The sequence below is a fragment of the Muntiacus reevesi genome, chromosome 3 (assembly GCF_963930625.1).
Source record: "Muntiacus reevesi chromosome 3, mMunRee1.1, whole genome shotgun sequence".
Taxonomy (NCBI): Eukaryota; Metazoa; Chordata; class Mammalia; order Artiodactyla; family Cervidae; genus Muntiacus; species Muntiacus reevesi.
Genome location: NC_089251.1, coordinates 258,766,779 through 258,783,579, shown reverse-complemented (window position 1 = coordinate 258,783,579; position 16,801 = coordinate 258,766,779). Strand labels below are relative to the sequence as shown.

Sequence of the window (16,801 nt, the reverse complement as noted above, 5' to 3'; positions counted from 1 at the left end):
AGAAAATAAGGGAAGCTAGAATTGCAATTCAAAGAGTCAAGAGGGTTGAGCAAGGATAGGTTTAGAGAATTCCTCCTTTTGAGCTTGATATAAAACCTCAGGGACTAGATTTGAATGACCATTTCCTTAGTGGTCAAAGGTGCTATCCTATGTTTAAGTTTGGGCTTTCCAGATAGCTCAGTTGATAAAGAATCCACCTGCAATGCAGGAGACCCTGGTTCGATTCCTGGGTCAAAAAGATCTGCTGGAGATGTGATAGGCTACCCACTCCAGTATTCTTGGCCTTCCCTTGTGGCTAAGCTGGTAAAGAATACGCCTGCAATGCAGGAGACCTGGGTTCTATCCCTGGGTTGGGAAGATCCCCTGTAGAAGGGAAAAGCCACCCAGTCCAGTATTCTGGAGAATTCCATGGACTGTACGGGGTCAGAGTCAGTCAGACATGACTGAGTGCCTTTCACTTACTTAAAGTTAGACTAAGAGCCTCAGTAACAGAATCCATACTTCTGCTATGTACTAAAAACATACTTTGGATTTGTATTAATAAAAATCCTCTTGCCTATAATAAACTAATCAGTTCAGTTCAGTCGCTCAGTCATGTCCAACTTGTTACGACCCCATGAATAGCAGCACGCCAGGCCTGCCTGTCCATCACAAACTCCCGGAGTTTACTCAAACTCATGCCCATCGAGTCGGTGATGTCATCCAGCCATCTCATCCTCTGTCGTCCCCTTTTCCTCCTGCCCCCAATCCCTCCCAGCATCAGGGTCTTTTCCAATAAGTCATCTCTTCGCATGAGGTGGCCAAAGTATTAGAGTTTCAGCTTCAGCATCAGTCCTTCCAATGAACACCCGGGACTGATCTCCTTTAGGATGGACTGGTTGGATCTTGCAGTCCAAGGGACTCTCAACTAATAGTCTGTTCAAAATTGTTATGACTCTTAAAACAAAAACTAGTAAACATAAGTAACTGGCAGCAAAGCCTGGAAAGCTGTCATGTGGGCAGGAGAATAAAAAAAAAAAAATAGGATTTCTGTAATGGGGCTGTTCACACCCAAAATACTGCCTTAAGTCAGCATAGAAAGCAGAGACATCACTTTGCTGACAAAGGTCAGTATAGACAAAGGTATGGTTTTTCCAGTAGTAATATATGGATGTGAGAACTGGATCATAAAAAAGGCTGAGTGCTGAAGAATTGATGCTTTCAAATTGTGGTGCTGGAGAGTCCCTTGGACGGCAAGGAGATCAAACCAGTCAATCCTAAAGGAAGTCATCCCTGAATATTCATGAGAAAGACCTATGCTGAAGCTCCAATACTCTGGCCAACCTGATGTGAAGAGCCAACTCCTTGGAAAAGACCCTGATACTGGGAAAGACTGAGGCAGGAAGAGAAGGGGGCAACAAAGGATGAGATGGTTGGGTGGCATCACTGACTCAACGGACATGAGTTTGAGCAATCTCTGGGAGATAGTGAAGGACAGGGAAATCTGGCGTGCTGCAGTCCATGGGGTCACAGAGTCGGACACGACTTAGCAACTGAACAACAAGCACACAGTTATACCCATATTAGGCCAATAATCAAAGATAAGTTAACATCTATGCAGCATACTCTCTTTGACACATGGTGTTTGGGGGCACCCCAGGGAAAACCATTATATTCTGCTCTAATCCTTGAATCTTCTCATACATTTTGCATTTATTATACAACATCCAAAACATTATATAACATCCAAAATGAAATGTTTTGAATAAAAACAATTTACTATAATCTACTATGACATATAAACTGAGACATTCAATATATATATTGCTTTTTGCTTTTCTTACTACCAGAGATCATAAATGATAGAACTACATTATTATTCTTAGGGTAAGTATGACATATGAAAGAAAGCTATTCCTAATATGTTTTGCTCTTAGGTGATTAGGTCCCTTCCCACCAAACTGACTCGGGACAAATACAGGCATCCCAACTCATGAGCCGAGTCTGCAAAGTGATGTGTAGTGGCTTCCCACGTTAAGAATGGGTTTATGGTTATTTGACACTATTCTTATAATGGCTAGGTCCCTGAATGCTCCTCCCCTGACTTCCTGCCCAACTCCATGAGACCTCTTCCTGAATGGGCAAAATTATCTTTTTATGAGAACCTTACTGCAAAATCTAAGAATTAACTGAAAGTTAACTTTAAAGAAGAAAAAATGGGCAAAGAGGGACATTAATATCAGTAAATGATTGCATAGTTTTTTTTTCTACTATTAAACATTTAAAATTATCATTAATATGCTGCTTTATCAATGAGTTTTATGATACATACTTTTTCTTGCAAGTAGTTTTGTAGGAGATGCTGTTTTCTGTAAAGTCAAGAAAGGTTGATAATTTTGCTATTATTTAGGGTCAAGAATTTATGTAGCTTTTTCCAAAACTTATAATCACTGAATCAGTTTTTTCTCTTTATATCTGAAAGATTTTTTTTAACAGAAATTCAGAAGAATAAACTGTATTTCCATCCCCCACCACCTATTTCTCTTCCTTCTTTGATACTGGCCCATATGCCTTAATACTCAGAAGCAGAATTATAGCTGTTGCATAAAAATGTCTATTTGAAAATTCTACTTCTGACCCACTTTAGACATTCCTGCTGTGTGGTCCTCTGGGAAAGGACACAGACTTGGAGGGAGAAGGTACGCTAGTCTTTCATGTTTGCTAAAAGGCAGCATGAAGTGGCAAGACTGACCAGAGCTTCAGATAATCCTATACTTACCCTTTCAAATCCCATAGTTTTACCTATGCTTTCATCAAACAGCAAGGAATTATGTGATAACTATTCAATAACCATGGGTTAAAATAATACATTTATAGCCCTCTTAAATAGAAATTTAGATGTAGCTCTTGTCTATGTATGACAATATTCTATCATTTATTCTAGTCAGATTTTTATCATGATAATGAAGTCAACAATGCAATTTTCTCACTGGTAACAAGAACTCAATGAAAATTATAGAATAGTTAATAAAACAAAATCTAAGATTTAGTTCTTACTTATTTTTGTATATTTCAGGTATTTATTTTCATGTATTTCAATATAGGCCCTTTGTTTATCTTTTTCATAATTACTCATAATAAAATTAATACACCTTTTTTTTACTTTTTCTAGTCCTGTACTTTGCATTATAAAATCAGGCACTGAGTTTGTGTTGGGTGATGAGACATTGAGTTTGCAGTGATGAGACATGGGCTCCTGCTCCAACAGCAATGAGTGTCTCTGAACTGTGAGGTCACATGCAAAGGAAACAGATTTGGAATGAACTCAGTGTTCGCTTGCTCATAAACTGGATTCTCCCAAGATCTCTGGAGAACATGTATACAGTTAAATAGATGCTTTCAGAAGGGTGACGAGATGGCAGAGTAGAAGGACTTGAGCTCATCTTCTCTCAAAAAAACACCAGAGAGGCAACTAACTGCTGAACAATCATCCACAGAAAAGACTAGATCTACGAGAAAAAAGGTATTCTACATCTAAAGACATAGCAGAAGCCACAACGACACAGTAAGTGTGCTTCTGTGAGATAATCAAATCCCATATACACTGGGTTGGTGACCCACAGACTTGAAACATATTGCAGTTTCTCCCAGAGGTCTGAGAGTTCTGAGTCCCACATCAGGCTTCCCTGCCTAGGGGTCTAGCATCACAAGTAGGAGACCCCATGGAATTTGGTTTAAAGGCCAGCAGGGCTTGACTGCAGAAGCCCCAGGACTAGGATAAACAGAGACTCCACTCTTGGAGGGTGCATGCAAGGTTTCACATGCACTAGGACCCAGAACAAGGCAGTACCTCCATAGGAACCTGGGCCAAACCTACCTGTGGGTCTTGAAAGGTCTCGCTGGAGTTGGCGGAAGTCCCAGGGAATATTCCTCAGTGTGAGCTCTCCAGGAGGTCACCATTATGGCACTGAGAGTTGGCCCTATCTAACAGCCTTCAGGCTTCAGTGCTGGGATACCTCAGGCCAAACAACCAACAAGATGGGAACATAGCCCCACTCATCAACAGAGAGGCTGGCTAAAGTTGTCCTGAGCCCCGTGGCACAGCCCTGTCCACCACGGGCACAAAATCCAGCACCACCCACCAGTGGGCAGGTACCAGTCCCTCCCAACAGGAAGCCTGCACAAGCCTCTAGACTGACCTCACTCACCAGGGACAGACAGCAGAAGCAAGAACTATGATCTTACAGCCTGTGGAACATAAACCACAAACACAGAAAGTGAAACAAAATGAGCCATCAGAGAAATATGTTCTAGATGAAGAAACAAGATGCAACCCCAGAAGAACAAGTAAGTGATGTAGAGATAGGTAATCTACCTGAAAGAAAATACAGAATAATGTTAGCAAAGATGATCCAAGATCTTGGAAAAAGAATGGAAGTATACACTGAGAAGATATAAAAAATGTTTAGAAAGCACTAGAAGATTTAAAGAACAGAGAAAAAATAGCTAAAATAAAAAATACACTAGAAGGAATCAATAGCAGAATAAATGAGGCAGAAGGATGAATAAGTAAGTTGGAAGACAGACTGGTGGAAATCACTGCTGCAGAACAAATAAGGAAAAAAGAATGAAAAGAAATGACAGTCTAAGTGATTTCTGGGATATTACACACACCAACACTCCAATTATAGGGGTCCCAGGAAGAGGAGAAAGGGCCTGGGAAGGTATCTGAGAAGACAATAGCTGGAAAAATCCCTAACATGGGAAAGAAAACATGCAAGTCCAGGGAGTGCAGAGTCTCATACAGAATAAACACAGGGAGGAGAGCACAGAGGCACATACCAGACTGATAAAACTTTAGACAGAGAAAATAATTAAAGCAGCAAGGGAAAAGCAACAAATAACTTACAAGGGAATCTGTATAAGGTTATCAGCTGATTTGTCAGAAGAAACTCTGCAGTCAGAAGGGAGTGGCATGATATATTTAAAGTAACAAATGGGAAAAACCCACAACCAATAAGGCCCTTGTTCACATTTGAAGGAGAAGTCAAGAGCTTTACAGACAAGCAAGAGCTAACAGAATTCAATACCATCTAACCAGCTTTCGGTGCAACAGAATGGGAAAGACTAGAGATCTCTTCAAGAAAATTAGAGATACCAAGGGAACATTTTATGCAAAGATGGACTCGATAAAGGACAGAAATGATATGGACCTAACAGAAGTAGAAGATATTAAGAAGAAGTGGAAAGAATACACAGAAGAACTGAACAAAAAAGATCTTTACGAACCAGATAATCACAATGGTGTGATCACTCACCTAGAGCCAGATATCCTGGAATATGAAGTCAGGTGGGCCTTAGAAAGCATTACTACGAACAAAGCTAGTGGAAGTGATGGAATTCCAGTTGAGCTATTTCAAATCCTGAAAGATGATGCTGTGAAAGTGCTGCACTCAATATGTCAGCAAATTTGGAAAACTCAGCAGTGGTCACAGGACTGGAAAAAGTCAATTTTCATTCCAATCCCAAAGAAAGCTCAAACTATCACACAATTGCACTCATCTCACACACTAGTAAAACAATGCTCAAAATTCTCCAAGCCAATCTTCAGCAATGTGTGAACCATGAACTTCCAGATGTTCAAGCTGGTTTTAGAAAAGGTAGAGGAACCAGAGATCAAATTGCCAACATTCGCTGGATCATCGAAAAAGCAAGAGTTCCAGAGAAACATCTATTTCTGTTTTATTGACTACACCAAAGCCTTTGACTGTGTGAATCACAATAAACTGTGGAAAATTCTGAAAGAGATGGGAATACCAGACCACCTGACCTGCCTCTTGAGAAATCTGTATGCAGGTCAGGAAGCAACAGTTAGAACTGGACATGGGACAACAGGCTGGTTCTAAATAGGAAAAGGAGTATGTCAAGGCTGCATATTGTCACCCTGCTTATTTAACTTATATGTAGAATACACCATGAGAAACGCTGGGCTGTAAGAAGCATAAGCTGCAATCAAGATTGCTGGGAGAAATATCAATGACCTCAGATATGCAGATGACTCCACCCTTTATGGCAGAAAGTGAAGAAGAACTAAAGAGCCTCGATGAAAGTGAAGGAGGAATGTGAAAAAGTTGGCTTAAAGCTCAACATTCAGAAAACTAAGATCACGGCATCCAGTCCCATCACTTCATGGCAAATAAATGGGGAAACAGTGGAAACAGTGTCAGACTTTATTTTTCTGAGCTCCAAAATCACTGCAGATGGTGACTGCAGCCATGAAATTAAAAGACACTTACTCCTTGGAAGGAAACTTATGACCAACCTAGATAGCATATTAAAAAGCAGAGACATTTGTCAACGAAGGTCTGTCTAGTCAAGCCAATGGTTTTTCCAGTAGTCATGTATGGATGTGAGAGTTGGACTATAAAGAAAGCTGAGTGCCGAAGAATTGATGCTTCTGAACTGTAGTGTTGGAAAAGACTCTTGATATTCCCATGGACCGCAAGGCGATCCAACCAGTGATCCTAAGGGAAATCAGTCCTGGGTGTTCATTGGAAGTACTGATGTTGAAGTAGAAACTCCAATATTTTGGCCACCTGATGAGAAGAGCTGACTCATTGGAAAAGACCCTGATGCTGGGAAAGATTGAGGGCAGGAGGAGAAGGGGACGACAGAGGATGAGATGGTTGGATGGCATCATTGACTCAACGGACATGGGTTGGGTGGACTCCAGGAGTTGGTGATGGACAGGAAGGTCTGGTGTGCTGCGATTCATGGGGTCGCAAAAAGTTGGACACGACTGAGCGAGTGAACTGAACTGAAGCTGGATCTTATTTGGGTAATTGCTTTTTTTTTTTTTAAAGGTAACAGTGTTGGGTCTAAAATGATAGTCTCTCAGCTCTAACATTGAGAAAGCCTTATCTAAATACCAACAGAAACTGATCACCACCAGTTTCAGGAATAAAAACCTCTGAGGTACCCCAAATCTCTTTTTCAAAGTCTGGCAAGTTCCATCACTAAAGATTATTATTTTGGATTATATGGCAAACACATTTTAGGATAAGAATGACTAATTAAAAATTAAAAAATTAAAACTAATCTACCATATTTAGGAAGTCTGTAATCTCAAAAGGTTCAAGGAAAGGTAAATGTTTAAAAGGGGATAAAGGCAAAGAGAGAAGTCTAGATTCTGGAAAGCTACCTGAAGAAAAGAGGTCATATTTGAAAGTGGCATGAAGACTCTAAATATAGGGTGAGTGAAGAGCCACAGTGGGATAAGGAAATAGAGAAGGAAATGGAACAATATTCACTTGTCTACTTTACAATTTAACCTTAGTGATGAGAATCTGCAAAATACATCAGTTCACTAAATCTAAGTAGAACTACAATGGAGGATCCCATGCAATTATTTGCTTTTTAACATTACTCATGTACTTCTTAGAATATTAATTTATAATTATATATTAACTTTCTTAGATACTTACGTATTTGAGAAAACACAAGAAGGGAAAATACCCTGGGCTGTGGCAGGAGCCTGAAGTCCTATTTAGCAGAAAAAGAACAATTAGTTTGCATCCTTCCCCAGCAAATTATAAAACGGCAATTCATGTCCTTTAATAGGTCTTTTTTCTGTTATCAGTCTTGTTTAAAAGTCTCCAGGGACTCTCCACAATGAAATCTAAATTCCTTAGCAAGGCATAAGATATATCGTAAAATCTGATGTTCTTTCTTAGCTCTCTAGTGTCCTCACTGGCAAGTCTTCCATATATATTCTATGAATCAGAGGCACAGAATTACTTACTTCTTAAGTGTATGGTATTTTCCATGGCTCTGGGCCCTTGTTTTGCCATTTCCTCTGTCTGGAGCACCCTATGTCCTCTTTTAACTTATCTTTTTAGTCTCATTCAGCTTATGTTAACTCTTCTAGCAAGACTTCTTTGGAACTAAGTAAATGAATATTGGGACTTGCCTCATAGCTCAGCTGTTAAAAAGTCTGCCTGCAATGCAGGAGACCTGGGTTCAATTCCTGGGTTGGGAAGATCCCCAGGAGAAGGAAATGGCAAGCCACTCCAGTATTCTTGCCTGGAGAGTCCCGTGGACACAAGAGCCTGGTGGGCTCCCGTCTATGGGGCCACAAGAGCCGGCCATGACAGAGCAGCTAGGCACACACAGCATGCGTGGACACTCTGCTCCAGGGCTCCTAGAGCGTTCTGCTGGCCCCACTGTACGCCGACTGTGGTGCGCTGAGACTGAAGGTCTGCTCTTCTGTCCTCCCGAGTACGACAGAAATCCAACACTGTATCCCCAACATTCATTTTTTGAGAATACTATTAATGTTTCCTCAAAATTTATTCATTGATTTATTGGCCATTAGTCTTCTCTCACTCAAATATCATCTAATTTGCCTTGTATGTAAACTAGTAAAATTCCATTACTGGGTTTTAAGTTGGTGCAAAAGTAATTGCGGTTTAACATTGAACTTTACAGTTTGATCATGGAATCCATTCTTAAATAAATGTGGTTATAACTGATATACATCCTTTTAATGCACATTTCTCACCTTATTTATTTTTTTTTTTTTTTGCTAATTATTTGTTACTTGCTGCTTATTTTAGACTATAAAAATGATGTTAGATAAAAAGCAAATTTGAACAAATTTCTTATTTGAGTTCAACATGGGTCATAAGGCAGGGGAGACAATTCACAACAGCAACATGTATTTGACTCAGGAACTGCTAATGAATATACACTGCAGTAGTAGTGGTTCAAGAAGTTTTGCAAAGGAGATGAGAGCTTTGGATGAGGAGCATAGTGGCTGGCCATTGGAAGCTGACAACAACCAATACAGAGCCATCATTGAAGCTGACCCTCTTAACAATGACACGAGAAACTGCCAAAGAACTACATTCTACAGTCATTCAGCATTTGAAGCAAATTGCAAAGGTGTAAAACCTTGAAAAGTGAGTGCCTCATGAACTGACCACAAATCAAAAGATCATTGTTTTGAAGTGTCATCTTCTCTTATTCTGCACAAAACAATGAACCATTTCTCTATCAGAGTGTGACATGCGAAGAAAAGTGGATTTCATACAACTGTCAATGACCAGCTCAACAGCTGGACGAAAAAGAAGCTCTGAACCACTTCCCAAAGTCAAACTTGCATCAAAAAAAAAAAAAAAAAAAGTGATGGTCATTGTTTGGTGGTCTGACGACCTTCTGACTCACTACAGCTTTCTGAATCCCAGTGAAACCATGACATCTGAGAAGTATGCTCAAGAAATCGATGAGATGCACCAAAAACTGCAACACCTGCAGCTGGTATTGGTCAACAGAATAGGCCCGATTCTTCTTCACAACACCACCCAGCTGCAATTATCCTCCACAACAATGCCCTACTGCACAACACACAACCAATACTTCAAAAGTTGAATGAATTAGGCTATGAAGTTTTGCCTCATCTGCCATATTCACCTGACCACCTGCCAACTGACTACCACTTCAAGCATCTCAACAAGTTTTTGCAGGGAAAATGCTTCCATAACCAGCAGGAGACAGAAAATGCTTTCCAAGAGTTCATTGAATCCTGGAGCACGGATTTTTGCACTACAGAAATAAACCAACTTATTTCTTATTGGAAAAAATGTGTTGATTATAATGGCTCCTATTTCGATTAATAAAGATGTGCTTGAGCCTAATTATAATGATTTAAAATTCATGGTCTGAAACTGCAATTGCTTTTGTACCAACCTAATAGTAAAGATTCTGGATACAGGTGACAGGAAGTTTTTACATACATCTCTACAGGCACAGAGGATTTAGTGTTTGTTAATTATGCAAATGTAGGAATGAATAAAAATTTTAGACAAAAAGAATGTGTTGGATACAGAAAAGAATTAATGATTAGAGCCTGTTCAAAGTCAAGTTTAAGTGGTAATTCTTGGTTCTCCCAATGAATGAGTAACAATAGGTAACAATGATGTATATAAAAAGTCTTACTTAAATCCTATGGACCTTTTTGTTTGTGCAGATATATTTGTTGTGTGTGTTCAGATTTTGAGAAGTAGTACTTCAATTTAAGATTTCATATAACTGAGAAATTAAATGTGAGGATAATACAATCTTAAAAGCAAAATAAAATAAAAACTCTTCTATGGTTTTCATTAATATGCTGTAGTAAATTAGATATTTTCCTAGAATTCTGTATAAACATTATAGCTATCTTCTTTAAAATGCTAAGGTTTAAAGTAGGAAAGAGAAGTCTTTTAGGGTAAAAAACTGGGGGAACATAAATATAGAACTATAAGGAAATATTGAAGCTGATACCTGCCCTCTGCCCAACAGCCATAACTACAAACTTAATGGAGAGCCAGGGAATTAAAATATATCAGGCTCAAGTCATTTGGGAAATTGAAACCTAGAGCTTATAAAAACATATTGGATCCCACAGAACTACACTCTTGGTGAAAGAGCTGTCTTTAAAAAAAATTTGTGGCACATGATACCAAGGCACAAACACATTATGCCTTGGTATCAGTGTGGAAGAGGGAGAAAAGGAGAAAATAAAAATATATCTTAATAATTCACAAACATAGATTATCTCTTATGTGATTTTCAGGTGTAAATTCACTTTATGGTCCATAAACCTCCAAATGAGAAATTGATTTAAAATGAATCTGTACTTAGAGCTCTCCCAGATGCCTAGCAGAAGTATATTAAAAAATTAACAGCTTTACTGAAGTATAATATTCCAAGAGCTGTACATATTTAATGTGTGCAGTTTGAGTTTCTACATAGTAATACATCCTATCAAAATGTAGAATTCTGTCATAAATGAACTAACATGTAACAACACATCCCTGTCATACACATAGACAAAAAAAAAAAATCAATGTACCTTTTATCAGGAAAAAGAAATATTAAAATTAGACCTCAAAGATTTCATATATCTGAATTATCAGATATATAAAATATATGCATTTCATATGTTTAAATACATAAAGAAGTAATTGGAAATCATAAAACCTATCAAAAAATCCAGTCAAATCTGGAAAATGAGAAATTTTATAATGTATAAAATACACTTTACATATTAAAATATATTATGTATTAAATAAATATAAAGTACATATTTATAATATATAAAATGTATATGTTTATTCTATAAACTAAAAGCATATTGAATAAATATAATAGTAAAATAGATATAACTGAAGAGAGAATGGTTGAAATGGAAGACAAACTCAAGAAATTAACCAGAATGCTATAGAGAGAAATGGAAAATACAGTGGTTTTTAGAGGATGTAGAAGTAGAAAGGGAAATACACACACACACATGCATACATACATATTTGGAATTTTAGGAGAAAAAAATAAAATGAGAAGAGGCAATATAGGAGTGAAATATAGCTGATACATATCTGGAACTGCTCATCATAGTGATACTAAAGTGCAGCAAGATCTTAAAAGCAGCCTATGGTGTGGTGTGTGTGGCAGGGGGTGGGAAGGTCAGGGAGATGGATGATCACTCTTTGATTACATGAAATTAAGTAGAATGGAATGTAGATCATTTAAGTAGAACAATCTTCTTAAAGTGCTAAAATATATTCATTAATGACATTTCTAAAGAATTGATATACTTTAGGAAGAATGAAGGTGATTCCATAAAGTATGAAATGCAAAAAGGAATGATGAATAACAACAAAATGATAAATATATGAGCAAATATAAATACAGCTTGACTGTATGAAAAAAAGGAAAGTAGTTTACTTTTGAATGTTTTACTTGATAAATTATTAGATAAATATGAGATTGTGATTAGAAGTAAAATATACCCACTTTGAAATATTCTAATTTTATGTATACATGTTAAAATTTAAGGATAATTGTCAAAAGAATATACATTTTCAGAACAGTAGAGAAAACTGTATTTAAAATACATTTAATATTCTAAAAGAAAGGAGGAAATAAAAATATATATAATATGCTTAATTTAAACATATATATTATGCATGTATTAAAAAGGAGAATCAACTTCAAGCAAAGGAAGGAAAAATCTCCCAAAGATCTATAATTAACATAAACATAACTAGTTTACTTCAGTTAAAAATCAGAAATGCTAATACTGAATAACATGATGGAAAATACAGAAATATTTTTAAGAGCTACATCTAAACATTAAAGATTGAAAGTGTATACAACTATATTAATATTAGACAAGGTGAATTTAAAACAGAAAGTATGCCTCATGATAAAGGTCACTACACAATATAAGAGACTCAGTTTACCAAGATAAACCTGGATATGTCCCAGATGTTCAAGCTGGATTAGAAAGGGCAAAGGAACCAGAGGTCAAATTGAGAACATTTGTTGGATCATCAAAAAAGCAAGAGAGTTCCAGAAAAACATCTACTTCTGTTTTATTGACTCGGTCAAAGCATCTGACTGTGTGAATCACAACAAACTGGAAAATTCTTATAGAGTTGGGAATACCAGACTACCTTCCCTGCCTCCTGAGAAATCTGTATGCAGGTAAAGAAGCAACTACAATTACAGACAACTAGCCACTTTGATCACATGGACCACAACTTGTCTAACTCAATGAAACTAAGCCATGCTGTGTGGGGCCACCCAAGATGGACAGGTCATGGTGAGAAGGTCTGACAGAATGTGGTCTACTGGAGAAGGGAATGGCAAACCACTTCAGTATTCTTGCCTTGAGAATCCCATGAACAGTATGAAAAGGCAAAAAGATATGACACTGAAAGATGGACTTCCCAGATCGGCAGGTGCCCAATTTGCTACTGGAGACCAGTGGAGAAATAACTCCAGAAAGAATGAAGGGATGTGGCCAAAGCAAAAACAACAACTAGTTGTGAATGTGAATGGTGACAGAAGCAAGGTTTGATGATGTAAAGTACAATATTGCAGAGGAACCTGGAATGTTAGGTCCATGAATCAAGGCAAATTAGAAGGGGTCAAACAGGAGATGGCAAGAGGGAACATTGACATTCTAGGAATCAGCGAAATAAGATGGACTGGAATGGGTGAATTTAACTCAGATGACCATTATATCTACTACTGTGGGCAGGAATCCCTTAGAAGAAATGGAGCAGCCATCATAGTCAATAAAAGAGTCCTAAAGGCAGTATTGGATGCAATCTCAAAAACGACAGAATGATCTCTGTTCGTTTCCAAGGCAAACTGTTCAATTTCAAGGTAACCAAAGTCTATGCCCCCATCAGTAATGCTGAAGTAGCTGAAGTTTAATGGTTCTATGAAGACCGCCAAGACCTTTTAGAACTAACACGCAAAAAAGATGTCCTTTTCATTTTAGGGGACTGGAATGCAAAAGTAGGAAGTCAAGAAACACCTGGAGTAACAGGCACATTTGGCCCTGGAGTACAAAATGAAGCAGAGCAAAGACTAATAGAGTTTTGCCAAAAGAATGCACTAGCCATAGCAAATACCCTCTTCCCACAACACAAGAGAAGACTCTATACATGGACATCACCAGATGGTCAACACCGAAATCAGACTGATTATATGCTTTGCAGCCAAAATGGAGAAGCTCTATAGAGTCAGCAAAAACAAGACCGGGAGCTGACTGCGGCTCAGATCATGAACTCCTTATTGCCAAATTGAGACTTAAATTGAACAAAGTGGAGAAAACAACTGGACCATTTAGATATGACCTAAATCAAATCTCTTATGATTGTACAGTGGAAGTGACAAATAGATTTAAGGGACTAGATCTGATAGAGTGTCTGGTGAACTATGGACAGAGGTTCATGACAATTTACAGGAGACAGGAATCAAGACCATCCCCAAGAAAAAGAAATGCAAAAAAGCAAAATGGCTGTCTGAGGAGGCCTTACAAATAGCTGTGAAGAAAAGAGAAGCAAAAAGCAAAGGAGAAAAGGAAAGATATATTAATTTGAATACGGAGTCCCAAAGAATAGCAAGGAGAGATAAGAAAGCTTTACTTAGTGATTAATGCAAAGAAACAGAGGAAAACAATAGAATAGGAAAGACTAGAGATATCTTCAAGAAAATTAGAAATACCAAGGGAACATTTCATGCAAAGATGGACTCAATAAAGGACAGAAATGGTATGGACCTAACATAAGCAGAAGATATTAAGAGGAAGTGGCAAAAATACACAGAAGAACTTTACAAAAAAGATCTTCATGATCCAGATAATCACGATGATGTGATCACTCACCTACAGCCAGACATCCTGGAATGTGAAGTCAAGTGGGCCTTGTGAAGTATCACTTTGAACAAAGCTAGTGGAGGTGACAGAATTCCAGTTGAGGTATTTCAAATCCTGAAAGATGACGCTGTGAAAGTGCTGCACTCAATATGTCGGCAAACTTGGAGAACTCAGCAGTGGCCAAAGGACTGGAAAAGGTCAGTCCTCATTCCAATCCCAAAAAGGCAGTGCCAAAGAATGCTCAAACTACCACATAATTGCCCTTATCTCACACGCTAGTAAAGTAATGCTCAAAATTCTCCAAGCCAGGCTTCAGCAATATGTGAATTGTGAACTTCCAGACGTTCAAGCTGGTTTTAGAAAAGGCAGAGGAACCAGACATCAAATTGCCAACATCTGCTGGATCATTGAAAAAGCAAGAGAATTCCAGAAAAACATCTATTTCTGTTTTATTGACTATGCCAAAGCCTTTGACTGTGTGCATCACAATAAACTGTGGAAAAAGAGATGGGAATACCAGACCACCTGACCTGCCTCCTGAGAAACCTGTATGCAGGTCAGGAAGCAACAGTTAGAACTGGGCATGGAACAACAGACTGGTTCCAAATAGGAAAAGGAGTATGTCAAGGCTGTATATTGTCACCCTACTTACTTAACTTATATGCAGAGTACATCATAAGAAATGCGGGGCTGGAAGAAGCAAAAGCTGGAATCAGGATTACTGGGAGAAATATCAATAACCTCAGATATGCAGATGGCACCACCGTTATGGCAGAAAGTGAAGAAGAACTAAAGAGCCTCTTGATGAAAGTCAAAGAGGAGAGTGAAAAAGTTGGCTTAAAGTTCACCACTCAGAAAACTAAGATCATGGCATCCAGTCCCATCACTTCATGGCAGATAGATGGGGAAACAGTGGAAGCAGTGTCAGACTTTATTTTTCTGGGTTCCAAAATCACTGCAGATGGTGACTGCACCCATGAAATTAAAAGACGCTTACTCCTTGGAAGATAAGTTATGGCCAACTTAGACAGCATATTAAAAAGCAGACATTACTTTGTCAACAAAGGTCTGTCTAGTCAAGGCTGTGGTTTTACCAGTAGGCATGGATGGATGTGAGAGTTGGACTATAAAGAAAGCTGAGCACAGAAGAATTGATGCTTTTGAACTGTGGTATTGGAGAAGACTCTTGAGAGTCCCATGGATCTCAAAGAGATCTAACCATTCCATCCTAAGGGAAATCAGTCCTGGGTGTCCATTGTAAGGACTGATGTTGAACTTAAACTCCAGTATTTTGGCTACCTGATGTGAAGAACTGAGTCATTTGAAAAGACCCTAATGCTGGGAGGGTTTGGAGGCAGGAGGAGAAGGGGATGACAGAGGATGAAATGGTAGGATGGTATCACTGACTTAATGGACATGGGTTTGGGTAAACTCCAGGAGATGGGGATGGACAAGGAGGCCTGACGTGATACGGTTCATGAGGTAACAAAGAGTTGGACACGACTGAGCGACTGAACTGAACTGAAAGCAGCAAAAGTTAGAAATGGACATGGAACAACAGACTGGTTCCAAATTGGGAAAGGAGTACGTCAAGGCTGTATATTGTCACCCTGTTTACTGAACTTATATGTAGAGTACACCATGTGAAATGCCAGGCTAGGTAAAGCGCAAGCTGGAATCACGATTGCTGGAAGAAATATCAATAACCTCAGATATGCAAATGACACCACTCTTATGGCAGTAAGTGAAGAAGAACTAAAGAGCCTCTTGATGAAAGTGGAAGAGGAGAGTCAAGAAGTTGGCTTAAAACTCAACATTCAGAAAACTAAGATCATTGCATCTGATCCCATCACTTCATGGCAAATAGATGGGGAAACAATGGAAACAGTGCAAGACTTTAATTTTTGGGCTCCAAAATCACTGCAGATGTTGACTGCAGCCATGAAATTAAAAGACGCTTGGTCCTTGGAAGAAAATCTATGACAAACCTAGACAGCTTATTAAAAAGCAGAGACATCACTTTGCCAACAAAGTTCCTTCTAGTCAAAGCTATGGTTTTTCCAGTAGTCATGTATGGATGTGAGAGTTTGACTATACAGAACACTGAGCACCAAAGAATTGATGCTTTTGTGCTGTGGTGTCAGAGAAGACTCTTGAGAGTCCCTTGTACTGCTAGGAGATCCAACCCAGTCCATCCTAAGGGAAATCAGTCCTGGGTATTCACTGGAATGACTGATGTTGAAGCTGAAACTCCAATACCTTGGCCACCTGATGCAAAGAGCTGACTCATTGGAAAAGACCCTGATGCTAGGAAAAATTGAAGCTGGGAGGAGAAGGGGATGACAGAGGTTAGATGGTTGGATGTCATCACTGACTCAATGAAGATGAGTTTGAGTAAGCTCTAGGAGTTGGTGATGGAAATGGAAGCTTGGCATGCTGCTGCCTTTGGGGTTGTAATGAGTCGGACACGACTGTGCGACTGAACTGAACTGAAATTAATCAATGTTATAAAACAGATTAACAAATAGAATAAAAACCATATGAAGATCTAAATAAATGAAGAAAAAGCTTCTGACAAAATTCAGCATGCATTTATGATAAAAACTTTCC

The 16,801-nt window shown here is 38.5% G+C and overlaps 1 protein-coding gene across 1 annotated transcript in view; it reads right to left on the bottom strand.

Annotated features, from left to right (window-relative positions):
- FSIP2 (fibrous sheath interacting protein 2) overlaps positions 1-16,801 on the bottom strand; it is a 134,440-nt gene that overhangs the window by 44,523 nt on the left and 73,116 nt on the right. Inside the window, exons 14-15 of the mRNA XM_065929002.1 lie at positions 7,464-7,521; positions 2,312-2,348 (exon numbers count right to left, since the gene is read on the bottom strand). Coding sequence (XP_065785074.1) covers positions 2,312-2,348; positions 7,464-7,521 — 95 coding nt within the window. The remainder of the gene's footprint in view (positions 1-2,311; positions 2,349-7,463; positions 7,522-16,801) is intronic.